Genomic DNA, 17782 nt, shown 5'->3' on the forward strand with positions numbered 1-17782 from the left:
GTTTTGTATATTATTTTCTGTATATCTGATAACTTTATCCCTCCTACCACCATCTTTTTCCCCTTTTTAAGTTAACTTTCGAAAACACGTTAATTCCCCACTCCTTAGAAGTGCTTGCATCAGCTTATCCCACCTGTATTTTCAAGGCTATTTTTAAAACAACAAACCGTAAGTTTAAGAGATGCACAGCAACAGTGTTAAAAATAATCCATTGTATCTCCCTAAATGTAGACATACTGTTAAATGAAAGTTATTTTAATGAACAGCCACATTTCATTGTCCACCCAGTACAAGTTGCCAATTCCAGTTCTGGGAAAGAGTCAAGAAAAACACTCTTCTGGAGTGCCTGAAGGCTTTGTAGTAAGCGTTGCATGCTCACATTTATCAAGAAGTCTCAGGAGTTTACTCAGCTATTGTTGATTATCAGGGCACAATTGTGTATTTAGACTTTTCTTTTTCCCATATTAGCACTGAAAACTACACTCCCAGGGAGGGGCATGAACTGCAGATCTGGCAGATGATAGTAACTATATGTATCACATGGGTAGACTGTGGAACTTGTGAACACTCTTTTTCATACAAATTTCTGAGTATTTTATTGCCATTCTCGATCTCTTCTGGGAGACGGCAAATTTAGGATGTTCGAGTAGTTCTGCAAAAGACAGGATTTGAACGAAACCAGTCAGAATGGCCAGCATTATTTCAGGAAATGTGGCTTTCACGCACCTTACACTATTAAGGTAATGAGTATCTATTTTTAGAAAAGTATTTATACAAAGGAGGTGATTCAGTTCAATCCACTATTGAGTTAAGTAGCAACTTAAATATCACACCTGAGGGTAAAGCTTTGCATTTCACTGATTGTTTTTCTGGATAATTTTTAGCAGTATTTACTGGAAGTTATGCTTTATGACAATTAATTATATTAAAGGGATTGTTTCATTTTGCTGCATAATGTAGGCTACTGTCTATCTACCAGTTGCTTCAGCAAGAATTTGTGAGGAAATACAAACAAGGTCTTTCTGGGATTCCTATTATTGTAGTACTGTTCTCTTGGGGTTTGGGGGCTTTTTGTTTGTTTGTTATTTGGTTGATTGGTTGGTTGGTTGGGTGTTTATACCTATGTATTGGATATTAAAACAGAATGTTTCCTTTAAATGTTGGGGTGTCTTTTTATTTAATTAATGAGTTGGACTGGGCAGCATTATTTCAGAAAATGTGGCTTTCAAACACCTTACATTTTTAAGTGAATAAGCATCCATTTATAGAGAAGTATTTATACAAAAGAGATACTTGTTTTCATATAGCCTATGGAGATACTCTAATTGAAATGAATACTGAAGACCTGAAGATAAGTGAACCATTACAGGAGAGAAATAAAATTATTTGCCTTGTAAATACTATTTCTTCATCTCCTTTTTAGTAGATGCTTTTCAGATAAATTGCTGAAATAGTGTAACACTATTGATTCATTGAGAATTCTGCATACAATTTTGTGTAGCTCTGGCAAGACTGAAGAATTTTTTAAACACTAATTCCCAGAAAGTTAATAGTAAAAAAAATCAGGTTCCTCAAAATACTTTAACATGCACATTAAATCCAGTTGAGTTTAGTAAGATCTAAGGACACATTTACATACTTTCTTGCATCAGGGCCCAGGAGAGTAAATAGGATAAAAGGTCTTGTCAGCAGAGGACAAATTCTGAATCTCTTGCTCAGAAGGAAATCCCATATGGAAAGACAAAACTTCAAAAGTTGGGTTTTAGAGTTTTCTAGGAAAAAAAAACCTTTTTAATTTTGAATGTGGAAAATAATTCCTATAACTGAACTTCACTGAGCTTTTAAGAATAAAAATAGCTGTACAAATTGTTCTGTGGAAGAGATCTGTACTGTAAAACTCAGATCCTGAAAACCAGGCCTAAGTCATTCAGTAAGAACTCTGCAATATCTTATTTAGGAATACTTCTGACACGAATAACACTTCTGTTGAATTCATCTGGATTTTGCAGAAAAATACATTCTGTGTAAAAATAAGATCTGGATATGGCTCCAGGATCCAGATTGTTGGTGACACTGATGTTTGCTTTCCAGAAATGTGTGCTGTATTGGCCGGAAAAAAGAGGAATCTATGGGAAGGTTGAAGTTCTTGTCAACAGTGTGCAAGAGTGCAAGAACTACACTGTCCGTCAGCTTACCGTAAAGGTAATAATCTGCATCTGAGAAGTATCATTCACAATGCTCTCTTTTCTTTGCTCTTAAATGAAATTAAGGCGGTGGCTTTTTTAAAGGGTATAAACTTTTGCAGGAGGAGCTATGAAGCTGCAAGGTAGGGTTGAGACCACAGTACTGGAATACTTACTGTATTGCCACTCTGGCAATAGTAAAGGCTTCAAAAAAGAGTGCAAGTTTCATTCTCTTGAATTGAATTTGTTTTGGGGCCCTTTTAGCATTGCCAAGGCAAAGTAAAGGCATTTTAGTTAATGACTAAAAAATGATACACTGCTCATATTGTGTGCTGAGTGCAACTATCTGAGAACCTAAAAATACAAGAAGGAAATCTTCATACTTTCCTGGTTCTCACTAAGAATCAATTTTGCAAAATAAGACAGATGCCCCTCTTCCGAGTTAAGTCCCCATATTATACTCTCATGCTATCAGATTGACCTGCTACTCCTGACAGAGCATTAAAATAAATAATGTATTGGGAAAATTTGTTTAGTGTTTCAGCCTGAGCATTGAGAAGTGAGCAGAAGTCATATCATCCAATGCAAATTACCCTAGCCCATATTTAGCCCCTTGTAGAAGTGGTAGCAGACTGTTGGAGAGAATAACTGAACAAATTCGGATATCTTATTAATCTAGGAGGGCAGTTGTTCTGCACCTTTACCTTCAATATCCTTGTAATTTTAGTGTCAGACCCTTATGATAATGACCTTAAAAGGTAGCAATACATGATAATTTAGAAATTCAGAAGCCCACATCAAGCTATTCTCTCTAGATGTTGTTGCTGATATATCACAGACTTCTGACAATTCCCTAGTGACAATACAGTCATGAAGTCAGTAGTCAGATGGATAAAACAGAACTTACACAGCTGGAAAAACAGCCAAGTTTTCAGGTGCACAAACCCTTCTTACAATTGGGTGTCTGGGAGCACATCAGTTCCATCCACAGTTACATCCTCCAAGTCTAATATAAAAAATTGTTTAATCTCTCTTAACATTTTTGCTGTCTTTTTATCGTAACATTGTAAGAAATAAAAAGAGTACAATTGTTCGTATAAAATATTTGTGTTATTCTCAGCAAGGGAATCAGTCCCACAGTGTGAAGCACTACTGGTACACATCCTGGCCGGACCACAAAACCCCCGACAGCGCTCAGCCTCTCCTGCAGCTCATGCTGGATGTGGAAGAGGACAGGGCAGAATCACCGGGCAGAGGGCCTGTCATTGTGCACTGCAGGTAATTAGCCAGTCCTTAAGTGACTGCCTAAAGCAAGGCTACAGAAAATTGCATCAAATAGGCCTCTTAAATAATGTGTTTGGGGAAGAGCAAAATTACCCATTTCCTCTTCATGCTAATTGACTTTTTTAGTTCATATTTGAGGATATGAGTTTTTAGAGAATTCCCTTGTTGTTAGCAGGTCGCTTCTGAACTGCTCACTATTTCTGCTAATGAACTCTGCTTTCTAAAGACCAGCTGGAAAAATTATTTTCCTTTTGTTTCTTATTTATGATTTGCATACTTTCTTGTCTTGTTGCATGATTACATACCTAATTCTGATGCAGTGCCTGGTGACCGATAGGCTAAAATATTGCAAAGCAAGTCAGTTTTGAAGAGCAAGCATCAGGTACAAATTTGGAGACAAAAAAACATCAATACTACAATTTGTGAACATTTTCACAAAAGCAATTGGTTAGATATTCAAGAGCAAAGTGTTATTCAGTACTCAAGAACAGAGTACTATTTCTATATACTCACTCTATATACTATGCTGACACAAATTATAATGCCAGAGAATGACCTTCTAATTTAATTCTGTTTTATTGCTTTATATTGACTCATTGCCCCATGTTGAAATTTAAATAATAGGAAATAGCACTGTATTTGTTATATTGGTGGAAAGAAGTAGATGAAGCAAAACAAAAAGTAAAAATAAAATCAGTGTTTTCTTACTTGGTTTGTCTCTTAACAGTGATGATACATCTCTTACAGTTGGGATAATGCTTCTTTTTTTTTCCATAAAAATATATTAAATCAGAACTTTTCATCTTGAACAACTTCTTTCCATCTCCATATTTGGAGATTTAGAGAAATGGAAGACAGATTTGAACCAACCATAATTTTTGAAAACTAGAATGTGATGAATAAGCTACTTTCCCAAATTTTATGCAGCTGTATTGGTCAGAAATTGCAGTTTACCTAACAATGCAGAAATCTGTGGATGTCTATTGAGATTGCCCTTTTTCTCGTATGGATCTTCATTAATGAAGGTCTTCAGAAGAATGGGTTGTCTTTCTGAGATGAGTGATATGACAATAAGGTCTGTAAACATGGGCAGGAATTTATTAATGATTAAAGAGAGATATCATCCCAGCTGTGATTAAAATTCATAGTTCTTGGTATCAATTAGACTTGAGTCTAATGAGTCACAATTCAGATACCTATATGTTCACTACTCTACGGTTTACAAATCTCACACTCCATTTTCCAGTCAGTTTCTTCCCTTTTTGTCTGAGTGAGAGGGCTATGAAGATCTGGACCTCAAATTCATGTTTTAACTATTTTCCTCCAATTTTACTGCCATTCAGCATGATAGCCATAAGGTGCACTGCATTCCACATTACTTAAGCAAGAGACAGAGTGGGGCAGAGATTCTCAACACTGTTGAGGCTTCAGGGGCAGAAATTGTGCCAAAGTGGCTGTTTCCCAGCAGGCATCAAGAAAACCTGGGAAGCTATGGCACCAAATCCTTCACTCTCCTGCATAATCACAGGAGACAGAGTTAACTTCATCAGCATGGGTCTAGGTCCTTTTTGCTTTCATGGTTAGGGATATGGTTAGCAGAACCCCTCTATACTTTGAGGGCTTTAAACATTAAAGCCTGCTGAATTTTGTCTTTAGGCTTTTTCCCCCTTTTCAGGGCATATCTCCATCATTTGCATGGACTAGGCCAGAGAATACTCAGATTTTGTAGTGCTAATGAAGCTTGGTTTTCTTACCATACACTTGTGTACAATCTGAAAAAATGTAAGCTTCACAATTACCCACAGCTGGACTGCTGGAACAGCGCACACTTTCATTTCCCTCTATGAAAGTGTGCTGAGAAGTCAGCCTTCCTAGACATGCACCCAAGAACTGTGGGATATAGCAATTCCATGTTTCATATCTATTTACTGTTTTCCATGTAACTCCCAGATCTGTGAACTTCATTCCCCGATTAAATTTTGCCTTCTTTTCAGCGCTGGTATAGGAAGAACTGGATGTTTTATTGCCACAGCCATTGGTTGTCAGCAGTTAAAGGAAGAGGGAGTTGTAGATGCATTGAGCATTGTCTGCCAGCTACGAGTGGATCGGTGAGTTCCAGAAGAATCACAAATCAGTCAATGATTCTGAAGTCATTGCCAAAACGATTTGGTAATGATCAGTAATGATTTTGAAAACATTTTCACAGTTGAATGTTACTTTACATGAAATGGCTGCCATTGCTTTTGCTGACTTTTATGACCACATTAACTGAATATTCAAGGTAACAGTTGTATTTAGGTCCTGAATAAGGAATCATATTGTTTTCTGGGTGAAACATCCATTGTATGAAATTCCCCTGAAATGACAACCATGTAGTTGCTGGGCACTTGTCCCTTCTCTTTCCCTTCCCATCCACCTAGAACTTTCTGCTTGCTGTCTGCATCATCCCATTAGGACACAGGAGTGGTGAGGCAATCTGGAGACGGGATTTTCTTTGAGCCTGGTTTGATGAACAAATCCAGGCTCATTGAGTGTGTAGTTTCTTTGAGCACTGGAGAAAGACAAATCTGGTTCTATTGCTATTTCCTCAGCTGTGCTGGGGATCCTTTTGAATTGAATTGGCAAATTTACCCAGCCTAAGAAAATACCAAGGCATTTGTTCCAGACTTTTCTGAAGTCAGATCAATTCCCTGACTGAATTCACAGCTTGGGCGCAAGAACAGTGTAAGCCAGCATTGTTGCAGAGTGCTTTGTTTTGTGAAACCATGGCTGAAGAGGGATTTGTGTTTTAAAGGAGGATGTGGGTATTGTGGACAATGGAAACTGCTGCTTGGGTTTTACTTTTCTTTCTTATTCTTCTTGGAGAAACAGGATTTTGTGTAAAGTAAATAAACGGGATTCTACCAAGAATAGAGGAGTCTCCTCTTCTGCTGTAGGTACCAGATCATATAATCTCCTTGCAAGTATCTTAACTGCTTCTGACATGAATATCTTCTTTAAATGAAAAAAATTCATGAGGGTGCAAGTACTGAAAAAGAGCTTAGTTCAAAGAGTTAATACATAATTTTTTGTGTTGTGAAGAGCTCTGAAATGTACTGGAACCGGGAAGTGCAGAATGACCAGAATCCATATACTTGACTGTGTTTGTGGATCATCTCCTCTGCCTGCCTCTCCCATATGGCTTCACCATACTAGATATTGTAATGTGATCTTTACAGGATGACATGAGCCACTTGGAGTGTAAAATTCTCCAAGGGAGTTATTGACCTAAAAATCTCAGCAACAAAATAAGAAGGAATAGCTGAGGGAAAAATGCTTACTCTGTTTTAAATTACCAACTGCAAATTTCCAACCCTCATTTCTGAATATCTATCTGTCTTATTGAGAAAGGTTTGAAGTGTTCTTCCCCATTTTTGTATTTCTATTATGAGAGAACCTTTTCTTATTGCTTTTACAATCCATTATAGAGAAGTGGAAGCAAAGTTTGGTCTCAGCTGCCTCTTTTAATATCCCTATATCCACACATAAGAAAACAACCCAGATTTTCAGCATTATTGACTGATAACACAATTTTATTGAGTGGATCTGCCTAATGAACTTTCTTTTACATATTAGTATCCTAGATAAACTTGGAAAGAGAATGGAAATCTGATCCAAATATAACATTCATAGCAGCAATTTCCATGACACAAAGCTTGTTTATAAGAATTGTTAAATACTGTGATTTGTACATTTCTGTACTTTTTCAAGTTTCAGATTATATAGACTACAGAGATCTTGCTTCATATTCTCAGGCATTGCTTGAGACAAAGCGTATGTCTCTGTTTTAATTTTCAAAGACATTTTTCTGGATAAAACTCAGTAACCAAATCCTGTCTTTTATTTTCTTGGTTCTTTTTTTCCAGTTGGCCATATTGCAGAATGAATCTCACTGACCTGACAGTCAGTTTATAGTCACAATTATTAAGGCAAAGCTTAGCAGCCCTTAAGACTACAGTAGTCACTGCCAGCCCTATCAGATCCCGGGTCCATAAAGTGGCCAAGTGTCACTATTATGTGGACAAAGCTCGATGAGGCTGGTCTCCCCTGCTGTCACAGTCCTGACATGGTGGTCATTGGCAAGTGGTGTGTGACACAGGGTCATTACACGTGTCATGAAGCTGGCAAAATGAACTTAAAGCCCACTCAACTTGGCTGCAAGAGCTGGCTGTGGTCATTGTGGTGTTGCACTGCAGTTACCAGCACGGTCAACATTAGCAGTGGGGTACAATTCTGAGCAGAGCAGAATCAGTGCTGAGGCTGTGTTCCTCATTAATGCTGGCCAGTAGCTGAGCTCCAGTTTTTTCTTTGTTCATCAGATTGTCCTCGAAGAGTTTAGCAGAACAGGATGGTTTTTATCTGGCCACCTGGGATCAAGCAACCTGGCTAGGAGGTACACTGAGTATTTTATCCCTGGTATCCTATCTCCACTAGGTTCCTGGACACTCTAGCTTATGCTCAGAGCTGCATCTTCCAAGCACAGGTTACTGATGGAATGAACACACTCAGGGATGTTCACTCTCATGTGGACTTTTTATCACATGGGTCCATGACCGCATTTCTAACAAAGTGAATCGAACAATAGGAAAAAACTAAAATAGCTGACTTCAGGGGCTCACAAGTAGCGTTGTAGTGACTTACCAAAACATTCCTATTGCCCAGCATATTCAGTGAAAACCAAACATCCAACCAGACAAATTGCAGATGGTGGCAAAAAGTTATGCTGGAAAGTAGTTTAATTAATAGCCCATGTAGCTCTCCCTGGAAACAGAGTTTTAAATAGCACTTCAACTGGGATTGAGACAGGACAGAGCTTTTTCTAGGTAGGGTATGTCCACGTACCACTTCCTTCTTAGATATTTAGTGTAAGTGGATCTGACCGTAATCATCAGTGCTGAGATGATATGAGAAAATGGACCATCCAGTCAAAATAATTTGCCCAGGATGGAAATGCGGCCATGGTCTGTGTGAATTTGTAAAAAGATAGACCCACAGGTCTGCTCAGCTTGCTTTTTTTCCTAGTTCATTTTTTATATTTTACAACAGAAACAGGAAATGTTTGATGTGAGGCATCTTCAAGACTTACTGTGACATCAAGAAACTTTACACATTCTTAACCTGAAAGGCACATTCTTGGAATGACATCCGATAACTTTGCTCTTGGCTCCTCAGACAGGATGAAAAGAGTTTCCAGTGTGCGTCAATTCATTGTTTAAGTGTTTTGACTAATGGCCTCAGGTTAAAAAAAAAATCCCAAACCCTGCATCACATTCATTCTGGAGTGGACTGCATGCAGCTGCACTAGCAGCAAGCCAGAGGGCAGGGTAAAGGACCCCTTATGCACCCGCTGATACCCAAGCAAAGATGGTCACAATCCCTGAGCCTTCAGGATAACAGGGTCTGTTTCTTTCCAGCACCAGCCCAAAGATTCTCAAAGAAGCAGAGAGCCCAGCAGCTCACAGAGTAACTGGCAGTGCAAACTGGCAAACAGACGAAGGCTGCACACCCAGAGCTGCTGTAGCTGTGGCTACATCCCTTCTGGGCACTAGGGACATGGGAGAGGAAGCCTCCCTCCCTGAGCAAATTTCCTCCTGAAACGCTCTTCCACACAGACATTTCCACAAACCAGTGTCTTGGGATCACAGATAACTCCCTGCTATTAAATGTGAGCCATGCATAAGAATAATAAAGGTAAGAAGGACTTGGGATATTGGTAGATGAAAAATTGGACATGAGCCGGCAGTGTGCACCTGCAGCTCAGAAAGCCAAGTGTATCTTGGCCTGCATCCAAAGCAGCATGGCCAGCAGGTCCAGGGAGGGGATTCTGCCCCTCTGCTCTGCTCTGCTCTGCTCTGCTCTGCTCAGCTCAGACCCCACCTGCAGTGCTGCATCCTGATCTGGGGTCCCCAGGACAAAGAAGGCATGGGCCTGCTGCAGTGGATCCAGAGAAGAGCAATGAAAATTGTCAGAGGGATAGAATGTCTCTCCTGTGAAGAAAGTCTGAGAGAGATGGGGCTGTTCAGCTGGGAGAGGGATCCAGGAACATATTTTTGCTGCCTTTCAGTATAAAAGGGGGCTTATAAGAAAGACAGAGAAAGCCTTTTTACCAGGGTCTGTAGTGATAGGACAAGAGATAATGATTTTAAACTTAGAGTAAATTCAGATTAGATATTAGGAAGAAATTCTTTACTTCCCCATCCCTAGAAGTGTTTAATGCCAAGATGGATGGGACTCTGAGCAACCTGGTCTTAGGGGAAGGTATCCCTGCCCATGGCAGGGGGTTTGGAACTATGTGGTCTTTAAGGTCTCTACCAAACCAAACCATTTTGTGGTACTATGGTTCAATAAATCCCATGTATAATGGCACTGACGAGGCTAAGTTGTCTGTACTTCTGAATAAGATTTACATGTCCTTAAGATGAGAGAGATATGGATGTTTGCCCATACAAGGTTCAGAAGCATCATAGCCTCTGAATTGTGCTTGCTAACACAGGGCAGACATTGTGGTGCTGGGCTCAGTGCCTGCCAGTCTTACACATGCTTTCTTGGGGGTTTCGTATGTTGCTTCAGCACCAAAGAGGAGGGAGCAAGGATCACTACCACACAGCCTGGTGCAGACAAAATTATTTTAACCTACCCTTTCTGGTAAGTCCTTCTCCCTGGATACATTCCCTTCCTCCACCCCTTCCACACAGCAGATCTAACCTGGGAAGTGCACTCCCTTAGAGAACATCTTGGGGGAACATTGATGAGGAAGGCAGGGAGGGAAGCTGTTGGGAAAGGGGTTGCGTGGGCGGAGCAGGACATAGCAGCAAGGAGGAAGGAAGGAAGGAGACTAAGCTGCACAGAGGACCAGAGCAAAGCCCTCCCATCACCTTTAGTATCACACTGTATCTCCAGGCAGGGGAGAAGCACAGAGGAAAGTAGCTGAAGGCAAAAGGCAGACAAGAGTTATGAATTTGTGAATGTCTTTGTTGGCAAAGCTACAAGCGCTGCATTTTGGGCTGGATGGGACCATTTAAGGGCCTGTGATTTTATTCCTAGGAATAGTATATAATAGCCATGCAGCTCACTAGAAGGTGTTCTATATTTGCCTGAGGTCATTGGAGGAACACAGACTGTTGGTCACTTGTTTAAAGAAATAGGTGTTATTTTAATTATGATTTTCCTGCCATAGCCATTTAGCCACCCGGCTAGCACTGAAGAAAATAAAAAGACCTTGTGGTTGTAGGTAACCTTCAAGAACAATACTTGTTGAGGAGGTTTTACCATTTTTCAGATATCTTGGTATATCAGTACCATATCTGTTGTAAGGGATCTCATGAGATTTTCAGACCTGTTCTTGCAATATATCTGGCTCCAACAGTGCTCTGGGTCCAAATACCTTGAAAATTTAAATGTTTCAATGAGGATCTAACTGAAGCCAGATGTGACACATATCTTTACGTCGTCCTTCTCACTAAGGCCATTTAGTCTTTCATCATTCCAAAGGTAACCAGTTGCTCCAGGGTACACTGAGGATGAACCAGAGGCTTGTTTCTAAAAGCAGAATAGCTAGCTTTGAATACCCTGGCAGACGAGATAATAGAAGTGGAATTAAGTAAACTTGAGGCCTTGTTCCTTGAGAAGGGAGACCTTGAGTACCTCAGTATTGACAGAAAGAGGCTCAGCTTAATTTCAGAGCTAAATGGTAACACTTCTATCACACATACCTCCTTCAGGACATCCCCTTCCTACCACACTGCAACCAGCACTGGAGATGTGGGACTTGATCCTCATATTTAGACCTGAAAAATTAATTCTTATCAGGTGATTGTATAAAATGCAGGCATTTAATCCAAGCTGACTGCAACTAGTTCTTTTTATGGTTAGGTTAAACTCTTTTGCATTGTTGGTAGTGAAATGATTCACCACTGTAAAATTTTGTAGGTGGTGGCTGTTCGGACAGGATGCATTGTAGGCGTTAGAAAGAGGACAGGAAGAGCTGTTCTCTGCACAGGCCATCTGTGGGTCACAGGTTACATTTTTAGTAAAGGACAAAAATGAAAGGCCAGATTCTGTCTACTTTCTTGCTTCATCAGTGGTAATGCTGCATCCATGTATCTGGCCTTCCTTGCCCAAATGATTGAGCAAAATTCTCTTTGAATATACTAAATTTGAAAAGTAGGTTTTAACACTGTAGATGCCAGATGTTTTCTTCTCTAATTCTTATTCTGATGTTAATGGGAATTCTTCATGTTGGGCATGTGCTGGATGGCATAAGGTGTGAAGTAATTCTGCTCTGACAAAATCTCCCACTTACTCAAGCAAACTCTAAGTCAAAAACTGAGAAAAGGGCTTGTATCATTTGGTGGTCATGGGGCTGGCAAGAGCTGGAGGGTGTTGCAGTCTTAAGAAATAAGATTTCAACGCAGTGTGCTTCTTTTCCAGGGGTGGAATGGTTCAGACCAGCGAGCAGTATGAATTTGTGCACCATGCACTGAGTCTGTATGAAAGCAGACTTTCTGCAGAAGCTGTCCAGTGAAGCTGAGGAGGGTAAAACTGAATGTCAGTCTCTTGAGGTAATTTGTTTCATTACCTACCAGCAGCTTCTTCAAGAAGTTTACTGCAGTGAGAAAGACGGCTTTGAGGCCAACTTCTAAAGGATTGTGGACGGTTTGGCAAAAGTACAGAGATTGCTGGACCCTTACTATATATGAATGTATTGTGAGCTTCCCAAAAATGATTTATAAAGAAGGTACTGTATTGAAACTGCACATGGATTTTGTGTATGTACCTAAAGGTGGGTTTAATTCTGTAATGCTGATATCTGCCATATGGAATGTATGTGTGTGCTACTGCTGCAGTCAGATGGACATTGGGACTTCTACAGAAGAAATGTTTAACAAGTGTATAAAAGCTTTGACGTTTGCAAACTGTCTTGTGAATGGACTGTCAACTGTACTGTAAAGTGCTATTACTGATTATGTGGTGAGCTTGTTTCTTGGCCACATAACATTCTTGCTGCTAAAATTGCAAGTGTTCAACTATGGATTAAAAAAAAAGGAGATAATAAAAAAATTAAAAATCTTGTTTTTGAAAATATTCAAAAGCAGTTATTATTTTATATGGAAATATATGTTCTTCATACTATTAACTATTAAATGTGTATTTACTGTAGGTCTTACAGAGCAGTTGCAGAGCACAATGTCTATTATTCAGTGTGTATGTATTTACCCTGTACTGTTGATTGTCTTAGAACATGCTTCTGCTACAGACCTGAATCCAGTGTATTTGTAAATTGTGTAAGTCATTCTACTTTTAAAAGAAACTTTGTAGCATATATTAAATGGTAAGGATTTTAACTATTTGTCTGTCTTTTATTAATACAGAAATTTTTGCATATGTTGTTTATCTGCTCTATTTCTTTCAGTAAGAGATAGATGCTTTTAGTGATATGGACTCTTCCATGACAGGTTATACAAGAAAGAAAATGCTGCTATGACTGTTTCCTTTATTGTTCAGTAAAAGCTTGTTTTTAAGAGATATGAGAAATTGGAATTTTGGCTTACAGCACTGGGAGGTCTGTTTACAGGGTATAATGAGTTTTTAATGCAGTGATGTTGACTTTGCTTCATACTGCTAATAAATTACCCTTAATATAAAATATTGACTGAAGTCTCTGTTCTTGCCTAGAGTAGTTAATGCACACACACTTGTGTGTCCCCATAAACAGTCTCAGCCCAGCATAATTTGGTCAGCCTCCACCATGGCTTCAGACCACTTGGGAACCAATCCAGAAGACACAGGCAATCCTCAACTGACATGGAGAAAGGTGCACCACCTGATGGGAAGGCAAACGCAGCATCACTTGATTCCTCACAGGGAGTTTCTGTAAGATCTGGTACAGATGCCAGAGCTTTGCCTCCTCCTCTTCCCCTTCCTCCCCACCCTCCACTTGGCTTTTAGAGCTTTTGGAGTTAGAAATATATTGAGATTTTGCTTGATTGCATATAGTTACAAAAAATACATTTTTTTTCCTGGATAATATAGAATATACTTAGTCAGCACCCTCCAGATGACCTGTCGATTTTTAATAGTTCACAGGCAACAAATTACACAAAAGTATGATCCCCTTTCTTTTAGTCTAAAGAGATTCAATAAAATCTCTTTTAATTTCCCAGGTGCTTGAAAACTTCTCTTTTGCTTGTATTTTTCCAAAATAAACCAGCTAGTAAAGTGAAGAATCATATAAAAGGACAAAGTGCTGTAAAACCCCCCAAAACAATTGAATAGAAGGAAGTGCTCGTCACTGACTTTTTCCCCCGTGAAGGCACGTTTCCTTCCTAGCCCTCGCTTCACTTATCTGAGGTGGGTTTTTTTAAGAGAAGCATGGGGAGTTGCTAGAGGGAAAATGGAGTCTTTATTTCACGTCCTAGTTTCTACCTGTCTTGCCTTGACATTCTCAGGTAAGTGTCTCTCCTTACTTCCCCTCTGCTGAATTGCTCTTTCTGCCACTGAGCAGAGCCCTCCGGCACAGCCGGTAACTTACTAAAAACGAGTCACCTCTTCTCTGGGCTTCATACCAGAGGAATGAGGGGCAGGGCCAACATAGCCCATTCTGTTTAGATTCCTTTCCAAAGGAAAATAAACTGTCTTCTTCTATGCTGAGATATATCTTCTTTTTTTAAGAAGATCTGATAGACAATCCAGGATCTGAGTTTTTGGTACAAATGCTTCAGAGGGGATATTCCTATATTTTATTCAAACTATATGAAACTTCAGAGACAAGAGCTTTCTGTAGTGCTTAGAAAATTCCCAGGTCTGTAAAAATGGGAATGACAGCGTAAGTTGAGGGAAATAAATGCACATTTGGTGTAGCACTTCATAACTACTGGGGCTGGAAATGTTTGAGTAACTGAGATTAAAAACAAAGAACAACCTAAACATGATATTTCAGGGAGGCTGCATTTGAAATAACCAGTTCTGTTCTGTAACAAGTATGCATTTTGCATTGGTAACTTTCTGGGGGTTTGATTGATGCACTGTAATTTTCTTTATTTGAGTACCTGGTGTTGATCTTTAAGTGTGGTGACACAGAGAGGTGATCTTATGTGAATTGGAACGGCCACAAAGCTAACAGCTAGAGACATTGGAATAAATCCAGTAAAACAGATGTACTTCCTATCAGTAAAGAACCTCCATTCCTGTAACACAGGCACTGAGAGACACATTGATTTGTGAAAATCCTCCTATATGTTTCCCTCACAAACATTATGAATTTTACTAAAACAACTTTTAGGCAGTAAATTATATTTTTAAAAGTCTGTGCTGTAAAACTGAAGCTGAGTCTGAGAACTCATGTAGATGTCTGTATGCTTTCCAGCAGGGAAAATGAGGAACTGGTGTTTGAAGTTAATAGTTCTTGGATTTCTTTTATATCCAGTTTAATTTTTTCTTATTTTTATATATAATGAAGGTCAAGATAACCTTGCCACAATAGCTTGGGGTTTTGCATTTTCATTATTTCCACTACCAGCACATTATAACATGGGTGTTGTGTTTGAAGGGGTTTTTTCAAACAGGTTCAACCTATGGGAAGTTTCATGAAAAGTTCAACACGCAGAAAATGGGAAGAGAGATTTATTTGCTGATGTATTTTAAATCATTGAGAATTTGCTTTTTGTCAAGTAAATGTGTAATCTATCATACTTTTCTGGGATTTTCCTTTTCCAGAAGGGTTTCTGATTATCCATGTCCAGAAACAGCAGTGTCTTTCGGAAAAGCAAGGAGTCATTATGGAAAAGTGCAATATGACCAACCTGAACCAGAAGTGGCAGTGGATGGCAGATGATAGGCTCCTCCATGTGAAGTCTGCCCAGTGTCTCAGCATCTCTACGCTCTCTGCTCTGTCGTCTCGCAGCATCATCGTCGACTGTCCCCAGGCAGTCAGGTGGAATTGCCATGAGGATGGGCTCCTTAAGGTGGCCAACAGCTCTCTTTTCCTCACAAAACAAGGTCAGAAGGTAATGGCCAAGCGGAGTAAAAAATACCTTCATACATGGATGCAGCTAAAAGCCAGCGAGACGGGAAAACCTGTTTATGTAAATCTGTGCTCAAAGCAAGGTGAGTTATTCCTTCAAGAAAATATCCTGGGAGTTTTGGTAACAAAAATGTCTCTGTTATGCTAACTCAAATGTGAAAAAGTATATTTTATTCATACAGAAGAATATTTTTCACAGTTGAAAAGCGTTTTGAGAACTATTAAAGAACAGCTGAGATGAGTGCTTTCTCACAACTGGTGGAGTTTTTAAGCCACTTTATATTTTCAGGATGTCTCTCCTTTTGTCTACTCTGAATCTTTGGATCAATGTGCTTACATGTAATCTCAACTTGCTATTACTGTGTCATTTCCTTTCTCCATTTCTAAACTATGGTTACTGATTCCTAGTACTTTTCAAAAATGTGGATGCAGAGAAATTCTCCTCCCCATTCATTTTATCATACAAATCCAGATTCAATCCATCAGGAGCAGGAAGACAACTGAAAATCAAACACATGCACAATTATTTCTCTTATTAGCCTAAATACGTGATAAGAACAGTCATGGCTTACACATTTACATGTTTACTCTGTAATTTTGCTCTTAGATGCCATATACATGAGAACACTCAAAATCCTGAGAATAATGAACTGACTCAAAAGTCTCAGAAATTCTTTGAATAGTACCTTGAAATGCAAAGGTCTGTGCACATACCTACAGACATGTAGCAGTACATGTGTGTAGTTGTGGGTTTCCATATCCATGGCAAAATGCAAGGTACAGTGGTTTGAATACTGCTTGATAATGCTTTCTTCAATGTCCTGTTGTCAATCCTTCCTGAAAATCCTGCTAATATTGTTCTTACGCACAATTAAGCAGTTCTTCATAGTAAATAAGAAAAACCTACAGACATCTTTTTACTGTTAATTCTTGTCTTTATGGGGTTAAAAAACTGTTTTATGACCCAAAACTGTTGCATATGGCCAAGTTTTCAGACTGTTTAAACCAAATCCTCATTTTTTCTAAACTCCTCATTATTGCAAGGCAGGGTGCCATTTTTTTCAGCAAATTTGCACGTGCAGAACTCTACTCATAGGACCAGGACTACTCACCTGAGTGGAGGTATTGCAGAATCAGGGAGTGGAAAAGTGGCCACGATGCCATCCCAGCCCTCCCATATATGTTAGACATTAAAAAGGAAAAATCATTTGAAGTCCTGTGGGGTGTGTATGGCTTGCATATTCAAAGACGCTATGAACAGTTCAGATGAGGTACGCATGTAGTGTTATTTCCTTCAGATAGCTGGATGAAGTGTGGCCTAACAAAGTAACCTTACACACTTTTCTTAATCATCCTCAGAGGAGAAGCAGTTGAAGACCAATAAGCACTAAGACAATTGTGATGGGATATTAAACTGCCTTCTCATCTATTTACTGTGCTCAGTTCTTAAATTAATTTACCTTGATTTGCCTGAAATTTTGCCTGTAGATGGGACTGCAAATCCTTTCTAAGAATGTTACTTATCTTATTTTTGACAGCTCTGGGAAGCTCTGCTTGAAAATCAACAAAACATTATAATCCTCAATGCCTAACTAAGTATTTTAGGAATATAAGAAGCTCATAAAGTGAAGTAGTGCAAAGAGATTAATTTTTCAAATAGTAGTAAGTACTATGAGAACAATATCTAACGCCCCCAATTCAGGTTGTGCATGTTAAAATTTTCAATGCTGAATGTGTAAAATTAGCCTTCCAAGAACATCTATCTGCTTTCAGTACGAGCAGAAATGGATCAGCCTAAAATAACATATTTGGCCTATATTTAGCTAAGATAGTAAAAATTGAGCAAAATCTTGGGAGCTGAAATGACTGCAAGTTTTTCTACTCCTGACTAAGACCACATTTTGCTATAATTTACCCTCTGTTTTCACAGTACTCATAAAAACAGTTATATTTTGGCATAGGACTAGCTCACTGAATTGCATCCCAAACATCAGCCCAGACAGAGCACAAGCTTCAAACCCAATAACTACAACTACCTTTTATTCTTACTCAAATGTCAAACATGATTTTTCTGAGGCTGGGGAAAGTCTGAGCTTGAATTTGGATTTCAAATCAGCCATCTGATATGTGTTTGGATTTACATGTTTTGTAACAGTTCTGACCTAGATGACTGTTTGTGGAAGCCAGGATCACTTTGGGAATGTAACCCATGTCTGCTGACTCAGAGGTAATTCCAGATCTAGCAGCGAATAGT

The 17782-nt window shown here is 39.1% G+C and overlaps 2 protein-coding genes across 4 annotated transcripts in view; both read left to right on the forward strand.

The window, feature by feature from the left end:
* Positions 1-13075, forward strand: part of PTPRR (protein tyrosine phosphatase receptor type R) — a 137429-nt gene extending 124354 nt beyond the window's left edge. Inside the window, exons 11-14 of the mRNA XM_088055071.1 lie at positions 2092-2202; positions 3304-3461; positions 5462-5575; positions 11937-13075. Of these exons, the coding sequence (XP_087911197.1) occupies positions 2092-2202; positions 3304-3461; positions 5462-5575; positions 11937-12030 (477 nt within the window). The 3' untranslated portion in view covers positions 12031-13075. The remainder of the gene's footprint in view (positions 1-2091; positions 2203-3303; positions 3462-5461; positions 5576-11936) is intronic.
* A 791-nt stretch (positions 13076-13866) lies between these two features.
* PTPRB (protein tyrosine phosphatase receptor type B) overlaps positions 13867-17782 on the forward strand; it is a 68466-nt gene continuing 64550 nt past the window's right edge. For all 3 annotated transcript variants that reach the window (XM_014248894.2, XM_005519358.3, XM_088055619.1), the window contains exons 1-2: positions 13867-13954; positions 15222-15611. In XM_014248894.2, coding sequence (XP_014104369.2) covers positions 13900-13954; positions 15222-15611 — 445 coding nt within the window. In that variant the 5' untranslated portion in view covers positions 13867-13899. The remainder of the gene's footprint in view (positions 13955-15221; positions 15612-17782) is intronic.

Source organism: Pseudopodoces humilis, chromosome 5, assembly GCF_049639895.1.
Source record: "Pseudopodoces humilis isolate 2021_Gansu_Grassland_sample_001 chromosome 5, ASM4963989v1, whole genome shotgun sequence".
In the NCBI taxonomy this organism is placed as follows: Eukaryota; Metazoa; Chordata; class Aves; order Passeriformes; family Paridae; genus Pseudopodoces; species Pseudopodoces humilis.